This window comes from Uloborus diversus, chromosome 5 (assembly GCF_026930045.1).
Source record: "Uloborus diversus isolate 005 chromosome 5, Udiv.v.3.1, whole genome shotgun sequence".
In the NCBI taxonomy this organism is placed as follows: Eukaryota; Metazoa; Arthropoda; class Arachnida; order Araneae; family Uloboridae; genus Uloborus; species Uloborus diversus.
The window spans coordinates 6060433-6079075 of record NC_072735.1 but is presented as its reverse complement, the minus strand read 5'-3'; the positions used below and the strand labels follow the sequence as shown (position 1 = coordinate 6079075).

The 18643-nt window shown below is 31.6% G+C and overlaps 1 protein-coding gene across 1 annotated transcript in view; it reads right to left on the bottom strand.

Annotated features, from left to right (window-relative positions):
* Positions 1–395: 395 nt before the first annotated feature.
* Positions 396–18643, bottom strand: part of LOC129222418 (cell adhesion molecule Dscam2-like) — a 161160-nt gene continuing 142912 nt past the window's right edge. The window contains exons 23-27 of the mRNA XM_054856929.1: positions 7864–7959; positions 6945–7003; positions 3957–3966; positions 2816–2884; positions 396–711 (exon numbers count right to left, since the gene is read on the bottom strand). Of these exons, the coding sequence (XP_054712904.1) occupies positions 566–711; positions 2816–2884; positions 3957–3966; positions 6945–7003; positions 7864–7959 (380 nt within the window). The 3' untranslated portion in view covers positions 396–565. The remainder of the gene's footprint in view (positions 712–2815; positions 2885–3956; positions 3967–6944; positions 7004–7863; positions 7960–18643) is intronic.

Here is an 18643-nt window from a genome sequence, read left to right as displayed (position 1 = left end):
CCCAAAATTTACATTCAATTGACGAGTTAAACCTTCCCAATGCCCAGGGCTGCAGAGTATCGCTGCAGTGCTAAATTTATTTTAGTTACCTTTTTGTTGAAACTCTCAGCTTTAATGAAATGAAATATGCCTCCATCCTGGCTATTGCTTTTTCCAAACTGATAAACTAATAACGAGGATTAAACTGGGGTCTCTGGATAAGATTGTCGGACTGCCAATATATTTCAAGCATGGCTGGATAGTTAAAATTGGATGATTTCAATTGTGGCCTTTCGAAATGTGAAAACCTTTTCGATATTGTACGAAATTGCACCAGACTGTTTGTGAATGAAAATGTTTGTAAAAATTTGTGAAGAGTACTTCTTTAGTAATGAGCACAGATCTATCGAAAACGACATTTATTTGTAATAACAATTTACATAATTTGATTGACTAGAATAAAAATTCGGATTTGGCAGGGTTGATTGCACCATCCCGTCAAAATGTTAAAAACGTCAACGATATTTCATTTTTGTTCTTTTTTCGGTGATGAGGATATAAATGACATTGTTCTAATGGGAAAATGTCATCGTATGGGTTTGTGACTGTTTGACTGATTGTTCCATTTATCTGTATCGGAATGACTTGTTGCTTCTAAGTTTGGCGGCTTTTGAGCAGCAATGTTTCCATCAGACCGACAGGAGAAACTTGAGTTTTGGTTCGAAGCTAAACCTGGAACACAAAAGCACAACCATAAGTAACTGAATCTTCAAATGCGCTTGAACCAAATATACAATTAAAAATGCTACTTTAGCTGCATTATTTATACTAAATATCGTAGATTTTGATATTTGAAGTCGATACAAAAGTAAATGTTTAAGTTTCATTTGCACGAGGTGACTAGCGTGTGAAAATGTATAGGTGATTCCTTCACATATCCTACCTGGCTGCCCTTCCTAAAAGCAGCCCAATCGGAACGTGGATAAAATTAAATCCCTAGTGTGAAAGAAACTTTGAAGTTCAAAATCATGTAGGGCAAAGTAGCCATATGTCGTGCCTCCTAAGCTTTTAGGGAACTGATTTGCATATGTTACGATTAATTAATTCAAAAAATAATGTACCACATCAAAATAGGCCTAAACGTTACATTGCACATTGAGGGCAAGGAAGAGGAACTGCGCCAAATATGGAATACCTTTTTTTATTTATTTGCACAAAAACTTTATTTTTTGAAATATAACATAAAAAAAACATATGATTTTGTTGAAAAGCAAGCTAAAAGTGATCAAATCATTGGTTTGCTCTTATAAAAAAGCACAAACAATATTAAATTAAAATAAGTGATATTTTTATTAATTCTAAAAGTGGTTCTAATATGGAATATTGGTTTGAAACGTTAGAGATTCAAGTAAAAACGTCTAAATGTTTTACTCAAGTATGTAAAACTACTACATAATAAAATAGACTATAAAATAAACTGCTTTCTTTTTTTTTAAATTTAGGTATGGTTACTAATCAGAAACATGTTTAGCTTTGCTAAAAAAGTGTTAGAGTATTTGCAGAGACCGCACACAAAGTATGCTGATTCAACCCCGGAGCAATCTACATGTGCACATTCACTGCATGAAACACAATTAATCTTCTCCTCTTCTATCAGCTGAACACTATGTATGGAATACTATTCCATATTTGGAACAACATCGTATTCTATATAAGGCCGCAATTCACCATTTTGTTTTTAACTTAAGCCAGAAACTTTAATGGTGGTTTTAAAAAGACGATAAGGAAAGTAATACGAAAATCAATTTGCTTGTTTTCATGTGACTAGCAAGCTTATACGGTAAATGTACCTGAATAAAATATATCACTACCAGTACCATCATGGCAATGCTGGAGCTAATAATTTAAAGAAAGTCCCATGAATAAATACAAATATAACTACCCCCCTCCTTTCTGATATGAAATGATCATTTTTTATTAACTATAATACGCACACACCTTTTCGAAAAAAAAAAACAAGTAAAGATTCTTTGAAATTAAAAACTATTCACTACAATGCATTAAAATTCAAAATAATCATCAGCCTGTATAGTTTAACGCGTAAAGCGCAACCATGCTGCCGTAAACCAGCCCTTTAGCGAGTGAAGTGGGTTTCTTTGCAATTTAAAGTAAACAAAATGGAGACCAACTGGTATGTGAAATAATTCCGCAACTCTAGTGTTTATCGCTAAACATGCCAAGCACTAAACCTAGCTGTTAGCGAGCGAAGCGAGCTCCGATTGATTAGCTATCCTATCTGTCTAACGAAATAAGAAACAAAAATCCCGTGGTACATTCGAAAATCGTCGTCAGAAAAAAAAATCGTATATATATATATATATATATATATATATATAGAATTCGAAACAATTCGCAAAACGTTAAATTATACATAGAGTTGCTTTAAAATTTAAAATAATTCCACAACTATTGCTATCGCCTAACTCGTCAAGCGACCACGCTACCGGAACCCAGCCCATTTGCGAGTAAAGCGGATGTCTTTTTTTTTATTTTAATTTTCTAATGCGCTCAATATTAGGGGAGAGGTAATCAGTATCATACATATTGAAATAGTAAGATTAGAAATATTGCTTAAACGTTATAACTTAGTAAAAGAGTTGGTCTTAAACTGCGCATGTCGAACCGAGATTTATCCTAATCAAGAAATAAAAATAGTAGAAACCATTATCAGCGTAAAAATGATCGCTTAAAAGCTTGTAATAATTAACTCAGTTGCACAAATTTGGCTAAAATACAAAAAAGAGTAACTTATTAAAAAGATAAATTATGGTTTCACCTTGTTTGTATGATGAAGACATATAAATTGGGCGTGTAGGACATCGTTTTATTGTAGCAAAGAGACCGTCTGCCTAAAAAAAGGAGAAAGCTTTAGATTACTGTGATAAAATGAAAAATAACTAAAATCGTGTGGTGAATGCTAAAGCTGGTGAAAACAGTTTACACACGTGTTTCGGTGTTACACGGAACACCTTTTCAATGCAAAGATGTGTGAGTTTTTGAATGAAATGTCGTCCGAAGAAAGCAAAACGGTGGAACGGAAGACAGTATAAATAATTAAAAATGGAAATTAACAAAACAAATGAGACAAACTACACTTAGAGCCGGAACTTATTACTTAATTTTATCAGGAAAAAACCGTTAAGCAATACATTTCCAAAAGATCCCGTAAGCATTACAAATTGTCCAAAAATGGAACTACCCCGAATAATGCGCAATAAATTTACCGATGGGAAAAAGTGTGTACGGCAGTAATGTAGCAAATAGATAAATGAGGGGGGAAAACAGAGTGGAGGATAAACAAATTAAAATCCGACAAATCATTTGGCGACTTTTCATCCAAAAGCTCATCTTTCTTTGCAGTAAAAAAGGTGTTCCTTGAAATACCAAAACACGTGTCTGCAGTAATTTGCAATTTTTGTGCATCAAAACTTTGGTAAAATGATTCATTTTCAAGCACAAACGTATTTATTTATTACCTACAGTTCAGTTTTTTCACAACTATTTTGGGAAAATCTCAACATATATTTATATATTTTTTTCGTAATTTTAAAAACATGTTAAGACTTGAAGTTAATGTTATTAAACTACGATTTTAAAATTTGAAGGATGTATAATTATTTACAGATTATTCCCTTCCAAGCGCAAAAGTTCAACAAAAGAAAAGAACCATTCCATTTTTTTCAAAAACTGCGGTCACCTACTTGCAGCACTCAGCTGACGATTTTGTCGACTCAGAGCAACACTAAGGCATTTATCGAATCCCAGGAATAACAATAAGATGTCCTACTGTTGTTTGAGGTGACAATATACATGTGAGGAGAAATGAGGAATATTACAGTGAAACCTGAACTTGCAATCGTGTTAAGAAAGCGGAAGAAAGAGACCGAAAATAACTGAATCTGATTCACTCCTCAGACCACCAGATTCCTGTTACCCCACAGCAAAAGCTCAAAATAGTGCCGTTTCCATGGACACTTTCGAACCCAGAAAAAACCTGCTTTTCACCGCATTCTGGTTATTTGCGGAGTTTATGTGGAATCTTTTAACTCGTACTACAGGGTGGCGACAGGAACTGTGAAAAAAAGTTCCCTGACTTTTCCCTGATTTCCCTATTAAGATCACAAAATTTCCCTGATTTACGTTACCAATAATAGTTTTCTTTCTTTGCCCTACTTGATATCCATTGTATTTTTGCATAAAATGCAGTATTTTAAACATTTTAAGTTGTGTAAAGTTGATGAACTAAAGATATATTTTGAAAAAATGCTACTTTTTTAATAAAATGGTTTTTAAAAAAAAGCCCAGACAATTTTTTTTTTTGGGGGGGGGGGACTACAAAACAGTATATTAAATTTTTATACATGGAAAGATTATAGAAAATTTGAAAAAAAAAATAATACTTTACTTCCAGAAACCACTTCTTAAGAATTTTAAGAAACTATTAAAATTACTCTTAAAAACATATGTGTATTTATGATAGAACTAAAAAGTAATTGAAATTATTTTGAATTAAGTTTCAAACAGTATAATAACTGTTACAAGAATAACAAGTAATAGTGAAAGAATAGAAGTAATGTAGTAATTCTTATATAACTAATTGACATATTTATCCAAAACAGATGAAACCATTTGACATGCATTCATAGGGAGCTTTTCTCTAATCAAGAACATACTTTTTAATGAATGAATACAGCATTTTAACAATAAAAAAATAAAGATATTCACTTAAGTACACAAGTTAACTTTTTTTCAAATGATTTCAGTATGTAACGAAAAAAAATCTTAGATTGCCTTTGTAACAAACAACTTTGAAATGCAAGGAAAAAAAAAAAAAAAAAAAAAAGAAAAAAAAGCAATTACTTACTTTCAAAATATATAAAAGAAGAATACAACTTGGTTATAAAATTAAAGAATCACTTAAATCTGAAGAAAAGAAAACCTTTATAATCTGCGGTGACAACAAATAGTATAACGGCAAAAAACAAAGTTTTTTTTATAGAAAGTTTAATTTTAGCAATTAAATTAAAAACGTGAAGAAGTAATAACTTTTAAGCTTTTATAGTATTAATTCAAAAACCAAAGATTTCTTCATGAAATCATGATTACAGTACTAAATTACTTCGAGACAATAGAATAAAGGATAAAGGCAAAGGAGCTAAGGCGTTAATGAAGGCTTCCTCTTTGCCTGTATGGTTGTTTATTTTACGTAGCATTGAAAGCGTAAAATGAAATTTTAAGCTAGGTAAAATAAGCAACCTAATCGACACAGAAGAAATCTTAGGAAGTTCATCCTGTGGTTAATAAGTAAGATCCAATACTTTGACGTTGAGGAAAAAAGATGCACAAATATGCGGTAGTGTATAATCGCACCTCATTAATTTTATTTTTTCAGAACAGATAATTGGCGGAAAATGTGTAGGTAATTAAAATACTTAATTTCATAGAGCAAAAAAAAAATTTTTTTTCCTTCATAAAATCAATTTTCCCTGATTTTTTGTTATTTTTTCAAAATTCCCTGATATTTCCCTGATTTTTCCCTGATTAATAAAGTTCCCTGACTTTTCCCTGATCTCCCTGATTTCCCTGATCTGTCGCCACCCTGTACTAGCTTCTGGAGTGAAAGCGGTGTTTTTACCCAGAATGCATTACGCGAAACAAGTTCGTCTACTAGCCGCTAAGGACGCTGGGTAAAAAACGCTTTCTCTGGTATAATGGGAGAACCTCTTTTTATATGGAAACGGGGAATTTTTCAATCGTTTTTTTTTTTTTTTTTTTTTTTGTGGAGGCAGAGTGGGGATTTACCGGGTCGAAAAGTTTGTTGTGAACGCGGCTAATGAGGGCCAAACGTGTCGTTGCGCAGATATCTGCAACGTTTTACCGTTTTTCGGGACAACGTTTGGTCGAATTACCTTTCTCCAGGATCACGTAAGAACAAACTTCTGTTTCTTCTCATTCGAAAGGTATATACATATATACTACCGTGAACAGGGAAACGGCAGTATCTTCAGAAATAAGATTTCGAGATATTTGCAGAAATGTGTATTGGAATCAATACTGACATGAAGGACATTTTGGAGTTATACTTTTATTTTTTCTTTTTGGGGCTTTTTTTTCAGCGGAAACCAAATAAGCAAGTTTTTACAATAAAGCTAACGTACAATAGATGTCAAAAAAAGAAAAAAATGCTGTTACTGCCCTTTACTTGTCCAAGACAATGTATACAAAAATATAAAATAATAATTCTTACTATTATTATTTTTAATATGTAACTAGAAAATCCACCGTCAAGGTATGACCAGTGAAAAATACTTCTACATTTTAAAGAAGCCATTGCCTGTTTGGAGATATTTTGACAGTTGAAAGGATAACCCTTAACAATCTCACCAGTGAAACAGTTACCGGATCGAGTTCAGCCTTGTCACAATAAAGTCTTCCCCTGCGTGTTAAACATTACCAAAACATATTATCAAATTATCATGCCGTGACGCGAGTTTCATTGTTGAAACACGCACGTTACTCGATCATCGGCTATTATACATATGAGGATAACTTAATTTATACGAATATATTTAATATATTTTGCTTCAAATTATATATAAAATATATCCGTTTAATATCGTGTATCAAACAGTTTGAAAATACAACGTTTTTGTTTATTTTGAAGGATAATAGTATTGTTATATAAAAGTGTAGAGCAGTCTTTTGTTACGAACCAATTTGTTTATCTCTACCTTAGCACAAATACGAGCATATAAATCAAAATATACTAGCATGTAAAATGTTTCTTTTACACCAATTTACAAGAAAACTCTAATTTCTTGAATAACTGAAGACGATGCAACTTCTTTTTTTAAAACATTGTTCATCGAAATAATTAATAAAAGACAAAGGCAAGGCATTCTTACCTGGTGTGGAGATACTGAATCTATGCATGCGTAAGGTTCTGAATAATCCCCTTTATTTCCTGTTAAAACACAAACCATAAAAATTAGTTTTAATTCAAACACAAGTTTTCTAGCGAGTTTGCGCGAGCTAATTGAAATTTTTTGAATTGAAAATATGTTCTAGTGTACAGAAGGAAAACGGGCATAAAAAACTAATCTAAAAAATTGTGGAAAATAATTAATGCAAAAAAATATATATATATTAATTTGAATTTTTGGCATCTTGAATTCAAATTATGTTTTTCGCAATCACGAGCGTGTGTGTGCGCATGTGTGTTTGTGTAGGCGCATGTGTGTGGGTGTGTGTGTCTGTGAGTGTATGTATGCATGTGTGTGAGTGAGTGTTGTGTACGCGCGTGTGCGTGTATGCGTTCGTGTGTGTGTGTATGTAGGCATATGTGTTTGTGTCTGTGTGTAGGCATGAGTATGTGTATGTGTGTGTAGGAGTGTGTGTTTGTGTCTAGGCGCAGGCATGAGTGTGTGTATGTGTGTGTATGTGTGTGTGTGTGTGTAGTATATGGATGCAACCTGGCGACGGTTTTTGCAAGAGGAGCAGCATAGTGAGGACCGTCGAAGCGACGGTGGTGCTGGCAGAAGGTGCTGGCGGGAAAATAAAATCAGCGTAACATCAAAAACAGCCAAATGAGAACAATAAGCAATCGTGATTGCTCAAAAAAAAAATCGATATATTTTTGCGAAAAAAGCATTTTCCACAATAAAAAAATAATTTTTCTGACAAAGTTGAAAACCGGAAATTTATGTGTTTCCTCCAAGTTTGTCATTTGCACCACATGAAAAAAAGAAAGAATGGACATTTCTAAATTTTTATGATCACTTTAAATCATGATGAAGAGATATACTACAAAAAGAACAAACTTACCTGCTGGGCATGAGTACTGTGACGGTTTTGTAGACTTGATATTAATTTGTTTATTCATATCACTCATCATTAAAGAATCCTTCCGATTTTCATAATCTGAAGTAAACCAAACAGTTAATGTATTCTCGTAATGCACAACATAAACGAATGTTTAACCATGGCCACACTTGAATCGCTTACGCTTTACGGGCCTAGACAATTTATCACTTTTATCTCTGTAAAACCGAAGCAACTAGTAGCCTAAGATGATCTTCTCTTGAAATTCTCGAAAAATTCAAAATTTTATATGTTGACCATTTTGACAAGAGGCGCTGAACCCAATCCTGCTTATCCACAAATCAATTGCAACGTTTCAAATTTTGTTTATTTTTTATTGGACAGGGATTAGATAGTTTTACTGTCAGAATGGAAAACATGGATTGCCTGTAGCGCCCTCTTTGTTGCTCTGAACTTCAGTAATTGCCACGGCCTATAAAAATCAAGTGCGGCCATGGTTTAACAGTTATTCATTAAATTTAGTACATGAGGCATTGATCTAAATAAGTTTAACTAAAAAATAAAAAAATAAAAAAAAATAAAAATCTTATTCAAATTGGCACAATGCTTAACATGTAAATTTAAGGTTAACAGTTTTGAATGCATTCGACGAGTTTATAAATTGGTCAAGCGTAAACGTAAAAAAAATGCATATAGTATATATAAATATATATATATATATATATATATATATATATATATATATATATATATATATATATATATATATATATATATATATATATATAAATTTGGGCTCAACGTAAGAGAATTTGCATACTTTGTCGAACTTCACTTAAAGAAATGTGCGGAATATAATACCATTGTTTCAAGACAAAGATGAAAGGGGGTAGAGCTAGTAGAAGAATTGGCTTTAAGCCAGCGCGGCAAAGCGTGCATCTTGTATGCTTGGTGTTTTTTTTTTTTTTCATCGAGCTATATTTTCCGATACTAACCGTAAAATAAGTTTCGGCAATGATAATTATATTATTTAAATCAGGTGGAAGGGATTTTTCTTAATTTCAGGACCTATTTTCTTTTTCCTTTTTTCAAATAATAGCTTTTTGAAAGTTAAATTCCCTTTCCCTTTCAATCTATATGTACTGTGTTTTTAATGACGTTGTATTTGCACTAAGGGTGGGTTGAGAAATTCTTGTTTCAACGTTTTCTATAAAAAATATCGGATCGCTTATCGGCTGCGTCACGCAACCGTGGTCACTTGGCGAGTTTGGAAATAAACAATAGAGAAGGTAGATACATTTACGTTTCAAACCACTATTAATGTAAGATAAATCTTTTCATCCATAAGCTCATTATTTTTTGCATTGAAAAAGGCGTTCCCTGTAACGCCGAAACACGTGTCTGCTGTAATTTTCAAATTTGTGCTTCTTCTAACCTTGTTTTGTCTTACTTCACTATTAATGTAATTTAATGTTATGGCGAGTTATTTGAAATTGAAAATACATTTTCATAGTTCTTGTAAAGAGTTTTCACGCATTTTAGTTTAAGAAAATGATAATTTTACAGCATTTGAGGATGGGGGTTATTTGTAAACGGGACTTTCTTAAAGTTCTTAGCACGGGCATCGCCGTGCCCGTACTAAGTATTAAATATTATTTTGTTTCTCTGAATAAATTTCAATAATAAAAACTGTAAAATTAAAAATGTACCTCTAAAAAACAAATTTACTTTATGTTTCAATTTTTTTTATTTATTACTTTATTATTATTATTATTATTATTATTATTATTATTATTATTATTATTATTATTATTATTATTTTGTTTTTACTGTTGCGCAATGAACACATATCTTGCGAAACTAACATTTGTGTTCATTTAGACAAAATTGTGTTTGTAGGAAAAACTGTAATGAAGTATTCTTTACCCTACACAGATAACTAAATTAAGAAAACAAAATACCCAGTAATGAATTAATTTTATATAACTCTTTTATACAACAAAAAGTATTTTTCTTTAGAATTTTCGATTACTTTGAAGGCAAGTGGAGCGAATCCATTATAAAGCATTATAAAGAAAAGCAACTTCTTTCTGTCAAAAAGTCAAAAAAAAAAAAAAAAAATGCCTGACATGTTCTCACTGGAAAAAATGAAACAAAGATTGATTTTTTTTTTTTAAACCGTGATACGTAATGTGACCGAAGTTTTAAAAAAATATTAATAAGCTTAGGTTAATGAATTGAAAAATCTATTCATAAAGAAATAAAAACAGGAAGTTCATCTAAAACTAAACGAACATACTTTCCGGTGCACGAAAATCGATTTTCAGCAGATCAATATTTTCTCGATTAGATTAGGCTTCAAATTATATTAGAAGTACCCTTTTAACTATTGAAATTAAGTTCAAAATAAAAATATGTCTGTTTTATGCAAAACAGTTGATTTTATTGAATTTGTATCAAGTATAATTTCTCAAACTTTTAAGTTTTATTTTTTAGTAATATTTGACCATTAATAAGTTTTCAATAAGGAGCACTTCAAATTAAGATATAATGTCTAATATTTAGGAGCATAGTTTTATGGGGGCAAACTGAATAACTTAATTGCAAAAAAAAAAAATTCTCTTAACATATAAGTTCGAAACAAAATATAAAAAAATATCACTAATTTTTAAATAAAGTATGAGCAACTTCTGTTCAATAGAAAAAAAATATCTCCATTAAAAAACGTTTTTTCAGCTACCAAAAAGAGAAAAATAATTCAAATTTATTGTACATCAAAACAAAAAGTTTCTATTAAAATTGCAACTTCTTCTTTCAGGTAAAAATTATCCAGACTCCCCCTCCCCCTTTTTAGCCTACTTTCCCAGTAAAAGTCAGAAAAAGAAGAAAAAAGCATGAAAGAAGGCTCAATGCATCTTAAAAATATCGCGAAAAACAAAAAAAATGTCAAAAATAATTAAAATAATTAAATAAATATCGAAAAATTAAATATTGGAAAGTAGGGTATTGAGATGGGGAAAAATGTCTGTCGGTCCGTCGGTCTGTCGGTCTGTCGGTCTGTCTGCCCCCCCCCCCCCTAATAACTTTTGAATGAATAGTCCGATTCGAAAAAACTTTTTTTTGTTCGAAAGATCTCGGCGAGGACTCCTCATTCCCATGTTTCACTTTTTGATTTGAACTATTTTTTGTTTAATTTTGAACAGTTCAAAAAACTTAACATTAGCGTCTACGGGGAAATTCAAGGCAATTCCGAACTGTGAGGCGAATTTGCTTCAAACAAACTTTGTAGGAAAAAGCTTTTGATGAAAAACTTGTATGTAAAATATCTTTTTGATTTGAACAATTTTCCGTAAAAGTTTGAACAGTTCAAATCCTTTAACAATAGCGCCTACGGGGAAACTGAAAGTTAATGTAGATTCTGTACTTGAAGGCGGATTTACTTCAAACAAATTTTGTTAGAAATAACTCTTGACGCCAAACTCAAGAGTTCGACTCCGAGAATTTAGGGGCACTTGACTCCGGCTCCGACTCCTGTGCCCGACAATTAATCGGACTCCGATTCCCCGACTTCGACTCTGACTTCGTAGCTTTGGCAAAAATTTATACACGGAGGACAAATGACTGACTCCGATTCTTAAATATTCGACTCCGACTCCTTTATCTCAAAATGAGATTGACTTCGACTCCGACTCCGCAGCTATGGTTTTAACTGTGAAATAATTATTGTTGATATGACTTGTTTTTATTTTTCGCTAAAGTTTCAATTTAGGTACTCAGTTTTTGGCGAATAAACTCGAAGTCATTTATGTTTCTACATAAAGATATGCGCAGACGATTTTTTTTTTTTTTTTGACAATGAAAATTATTTCTTTAAGTTGACATTTTATTGTTTTTTTTTTTTTTTTTTTTGGTAAGTGAGTTAATTCATTCAAAAAATTGTTTTTGGCAACAGGGGAAAAAGACGATTTTTTTTTGATATAATGTATTTATGTTAATGAGCTTATTAATTTTAATTATTATTTTTTCGTTTTGAAAGCTGTTAAAGATTTTTTTAATGGAAAAAAGTGTATTAGCTGCTTTGTTTAAAAGTTGCTGCTATTTTATTTGTTCGTTTCTTTTCTTCTTCTTTTTTTACGCATCTAATTTTTTTAGATGAGTGAGGAATATTTTATTCCTAGAAATCAGCTTAAAGTATTTTAAAAATATGTTTGAAAAATTTGCGACTTTAGCTATTTTTGAGAATATATTGATCAGGTACTAGAAAGTAGTATGGGTATACGGGAAAGTAGGTTCGTCTAGTTCTAGACAGAACTTCTTGTTTGTCTTTATTTTATTTTATTTTTCGTTGCGAAACTTTTAGAAATAATTTAAATTTTAAAAAGATAATGTAAAAATAATATTGCTAATAAAAGTGCACATACATAAGCAAATTTTATCAAAAATAAATCCTATACATCTTTTTTTCGAGTAAAAAATGAAGCTCTCTAAATTTCCTTTTATTTCCGCTGCCAAAAGTTAAAAAAAAAGAAAAAAATACTTTTTACAACAGAAACACAACATATCAATATTTTTTTTATAAATACTTTCAATTACGCTTTCGAACCAGGTCATTTTGGTTTAACCAATCAATCTTTTGCTTTGGTCAATGACAAGTCAACAACAGTTTTTTTTTTCTTACATTTTATTGACAACATTTTCGCTATTTTCGAAACTAAAAACTAAGACATTTTTCATACCGTAAATACGGGCTATTTTGGCCCACAATTTGGAACTTTTCTGATCTGTTCTCAATAATTTTGTAACTATTCATTCAGTTGTGGAAACCTTTTTTACGCATCTAGAGTTCCCTTAATTTTATTTTTTGATAAGGATCACTTTGTTTCAAAGTATTATACATCTTTTTAATTGTTTTTTATTTTTGCCTACATTACCCTTCGTTTGGGAACGCTAAAAATAGAAAACCCTACATACGCAATTTTTCTTATATAAATATTTTTGTATATGTTTTGAACAATATATAAAAATTCGGTATTTTGTAGAATGAATGCTTACTCGTTCAATGTAAGACCCAAACCAGGTATTACATGAAATGATAGTTTTCAATACCATCCTTATTTCAAACTTCGGCTTATTAATACAGATACTTCATTTAGATAAGTTTATTTCTAAAGAATGTTAAATTTCTTGTTTTTTTCAGAAAATCCTGTTTTATTCTTGCATATAAATATACTACATAAGTTTGTTTGTAAGAAGAAATAAAATAAAAATATTTAACATTGGTCATTTTCTTTTTTTAACTTCACTATAAACTACATTTCAATAATAGTTCACGCATAACTTTAATGCACATCTACAGACTATGCTGAGCTTATTAGGTTTAAAAATCACAGTATTTCGGAACGGGTAAGTCCGGATTACAAAAATCCTTTTTATATGTTCGGCTCCAAAAGATTAGGCTTAGAACTTGGAAATTTTACGCTTACCTAAATATAGTACATCTCAAAGTAAAACACTAAACTATTCTGCATCGTCCTTGAATAGCTTTTCAACGAATACTCTTGCAGAGAATCCTCAGAATTAATTGTCTCTTATTTTATGTAATCTTTATACTGTTTTAACTAATAAATATGCCGTCTTGTGCTAGTAAATAAAATAGGGTCTGGTGGGGTAAAGTGGTCATAAAATCGTAGGTTTTCAACTTAGGTGTATATTAAATACAATAAATTCTTTAAACACTTCCACTTTTTTTGTTGTTATTTTACATTGCATTATTAAAGAACACAATACATAGAATTTCAGGGAAAAAATATTGATTTAAGTAGTTTTATAACAGTTTCATTTCCCTATGTATTTATGACCACTTTACCCCATGGGGTGGGGGAAAGTGGTCATAGTATGGGGCAAAGTGGTCATAGTTAAAAATAGATGCAAAACCGTTACAAATAACCGTAATATTTGTATATTTTGGTTATTTTTATAGTTACAAGTATATGCTCGAGCATATGCGGGTATACATCAGCATGTATACGTCATTACCTACAGTATACTTGTCTACACGAATATATACGCGTATAAACAAACATCATATGCGTGTATGCACTTGTATCTTGAGTATATACATGCATACCTGAGTATAAGCGTGTATAGTAGACATATATACGCATATATAGGTATACAATACATACATCTACGAGTATACACGAGTTAATTCGAGGATACATCCAGTGCGTGTTTGTACATGCCTACTCACGTACATACATATGGAAGTAACGAGTATACACGTATGTTTACGTGTAAACACGATTATGTACCAGTATAGACATATATACGTACATTTACTTGTATATCAGTACATGTATGTATGTATACACGGGTATATCCCCATATCCCCTAATACACATGTATGCTTGCAGAGTGAATCCAAGCTCTGGGGTAAAAATCAAAGGGGTGTGTGATGAGACGAAGCAAAGAATCATTATGAACTTATGGTCGCTGACGCACTACATGCACACTCAGCCAGAAACTGATAGATGCAAAACAGGTCACAAATTTGTTACACAAATATGATTTTACCCAACATTTTGGTTTTTAAGAAATAATTAGAGCAGATGTTAAAAGTTACAGCCTGTTGTAGCTCTAATACACGCATCACAACAAAGGCACAACGACTGATGAAAGTTTTTCAAAAGTCTCATTATTGCAACAGAGTGCTTTGTGATTGCGACGCTTGTATTACAGCAGCCGGCCACAAGTTTCATCAATAACTTTAAAACTTTTTTAAGACTTAAAATGTTGTGTAAAATTGTCTTTGTGCAAGAAATTTGTGACCTGTTTTGCATCTCTCAGGTTCTGATTTTGTGTGCATGTACCACGTCAGCGTTGTGTTTGTGACCATATGTTTCTTATGATTCTTGCTTCTTCTACTCCCCTCTTACATCTTTTAAGAATTTTCCCAAGAGTTTAAACTCACCCTGTATACGTGTATATCATATGCTTGTGTGTAAGTGTCTACTCGAGTTTTGAGTACGTACGCGTAGGGTAAAAGTTGGAGAGACGCCATATGATTAGAGACGCCATACCTACAGAAAATCAGTGATTAAGAAAGAGCTAGCTGTATTTCTCACTGTTTTTATTTACTCATAGACACTTTCTTCAGAACGAGTCAGTTCTTGTTCGACTGTGCTCGAGTGTGACGTGTGTATGATGAAAAGATTATTTTAGTACGAGCATTTTTCGACGAAAGTTTTGAGTCGCTGCGGTTTCAGTGAGTGTTAAACGTAAAACAAAGGCAACGTAATGCAAAAACTGGTTTTAATGTTTGATTTAGCTTGTTATTAACTTATTTTAACTACATTTTGCAATGTATGTTAATACTTACATAATTTATACCTATGTGGCATCTCTCCCACATAATGAGGAGAGATACCAAACTTTTCAAACGTGTAAATGAAAGGTTTTTTTTTTTTAGAAAGCAATGAAAATACGCGAGGAAGCATACGGTAATCAGGGGACAGTGGAGTGAAGATAACTTAATTTTGGATATTGAAAAAGTAAAAAAAGGAGAAACATCGAAAAATGAAGCTCAAAAACCTCGTGGAATGCCGTGGGAAATGCAACATCAAGTTTTGAAGTTTGTGGAATATTTCTACTGAATCCTTATGCTATTCCACATCATTTCTTTGCTATAACTGGTTTAATTGAAGTAGCTAATCCTGAAATTCCTCCTGAAAGTGTTGGCACTCCAGCTCAGTCTTCACAAAAACCATCAAATTCCAGACAAACATCCATTAGTACAGAAACCCCTACAAAGATTCTTCAAAAGACTTATCCAATCTCAAAACTACCTAGCTCGACAGTGAAGCGAAAACAAGTTGATTGTGGGCGCGGAATGTAAAGAAAATTATTATTTAACAAAAAACAACTGACTGGATTAAGTGTTTCTTACGCCAAAAATGGCTGCATGAGCCATGCACAATGTACGCACCGCATTGTAATAATTGTGGTAGGGAAATGATCCGCAAAAATTTCAAAAACAAGGAATTATAACATATACGGCATCTGTCCCACACGTTATGGGAGAGATGGCCTGATGTCAACTTACAATTTTTATTTTTTATTTCTTTTTTATTCAAGTCTAAAACTCGTTAATGGTAATTTTAATACTTAATAGTGCAACTTTAAAATAAAACATACAGGGGGAATTTGTATCGCATTTTGAATTTTTTATCTAATTTCTACAAAAAGTATGGCGTCTCTCCCACTTTTACCCTATATACGTGTTTACCTGAGTATATAAGTGTTTGTATATATACGAGTATAAGCGGGTATATACGTGTATAGTCGAATGTATATCTTTATGGACAAAAAATACTTGCAGAACCCATATACTACGCGTTTATTGGTGCATTTATGTGAATACGTATATATATGTGCCTACACGAGTATATGCGTATGCATACGCATACACTGGTATATTTAATCCTGTTTACTGTAAAAACAATACATATTAAGTGAAATTGATATTTCATTTATGTCTGCTTCATTCTTAAAGATTAAGTAACATTAGAAGGACAATATTCGTTAAGCCTAACATTATGACGACTTTACCCCATCTTACTGAAATTGTTCTAAAAAATTAACCAAAATAGATTCAGCTAACTACTAATGAGTAAGAGTTCTTGAGACATGTAGAAAGCTTTCTGTGCAGTCAATCTGTTCATAATTTGAACAAACAAAATTTTCCACGAAAGTTAAAATAGGTGTTTAGATTTTGAAATTTTTCATATTCACACAAAATATTTTATTTTACCAAATAAAATTTTGCCAGTTGTGAAATTTTGTATTCAAAATGTAGTTTCTAACTGTCCTATTGTAATATAAAATTTTCACATTCATTCGAACATTTATTTCCAAGCTATAGCCATTTATTTGACGTATGACCACTTTACCCCATTGACCACTTTCCCCCACCAGACCCTACATACACTCTGCTCCTACTTAAAATCCTCGTTTCTTGCAGTGCTTTGTTATTTTCACTCAGTTCATCTAACGCATTTACACGTCCGAGGCCTTTTAAAAATTTTTACCACGTTCAATTTTTGAGTTATTTTCATCAATCTTTGACTTCTATAACTAAGGTTATGCAAATACGGTGAGTGTGTCAAATAAGGTCTTGTAGTTCAATAAGACCATGCCTTTATTTTTTTTTATTTTATTTTTTATTTATTTATTTATTTATTTATTTATTTTGATGTAGGATAGCAAGAATTCGCTTAATCATTATTTTTAACCGCATCAAGAAATGTAATTGATGATATAGTTTTATTAAAAAAAGTTTGATATTAATCAGCAAAAATAATAACGGTAGACTCTTTTCAAAAAATTCTGTTATTTTTGTACAGTAAATTTTGTTTTTTCATGGTTCACTGTAGTTTAATTGTGTAAAAAAGTTACAAAGTGTTTTAAAATGACTAGTTTATGTAGTTGAGCACAAATTGTAGCTAATCGATTCGAAAATGAACGAGGTACAAGACCATGAATATTTGGGTGACTTAATTTGCTGGAAATACTTTACTTATTTCAGTTTGATAAATTTATTTTTTAATGAAAATCATTGTTAAAAAAATAGCAGAACCAAAGCTTCTGAAATTTAAAAGTCCGATTTAAATTGAGGAAACCCCAGAAAAAATGTGAGTTTTATTATTTCACAAATTTTTGAACGTTTTGAAATAAATAGGTTATTTTCCAGTGAATGATAAATTCATACAAAACTGTATGCACTAATACGCACTCAGTTAATCGGATTCAGTGAAACGGATATTTCGTTGTATCGGTATTGGTTGCAACTGAATTTAACTGCGTTATAAATACAATTAATCGTCAACATGTTAAATTTTATTTATAGTAGGATCCATTTGCTCCTGAATTTATCTTAGATTTTTATTCCATTTCATGTGTAGATACAATAATGCATGAACCAGTCAGTTAAAAGTCCAATTTAAATTAATTTCACTGAAGGAAAAACAAGAAACTACTGTGATCCCCTCCTTCTACATAAAATACACGTTTAAAAAAATTACAAAGCAAAAATTATTAATAAAACGAGCTGATGTGTGCATCACATGACTTCCTTTTACTCCAATTTGATGTCATTTTCTCATTATTGGCAGTTTTAATATGATTGAATAGTTTACTCTCTAAATATCACCAACAGTGAGCAAATTGAAACCATATTTAAAAAAAATAAAAAATCGCCAAATTTGTCGCCAAGTTGGCGACAAAACTTGGCGACCAAAACACTGGCAATATATCGCCAAGTGTCCGCCAAATTATAACACCACGTGAGTTTACATCGAAATTAACAATGATTTCCGCCCAAAAAGGGGCAAAAGACCCCTTTAGAAACGGCCGAATGCAACCAAAAGGAAAGGTGCACAACTAGACCTCACTAGGAGTCTACGTACTAAATGTGAACTTTCTAGGACATTCCGTTCTTGAGTTATGCGACATACATACACACATACGCATATAAATACGTACATACAGACGTCACGAGAAAACTTGTCGGATCGTCAAAATGGATATTTCTGGTGTCTGTATGTTGCTAGGCACTTATCCATGTGTGGTCGAGTTGAAAAAAAAAAAAACTCAACATATTTTTGGGGGTGAGCAAAATGGAAATTAAGTCCGATTTTTGAGTGAAAATTTTTTCACAAATTCAATACTTAATTTTTTGTAAAAGGAAAAAAAAAATGAAGGTAAAAAAACATCTAACATACCTGAT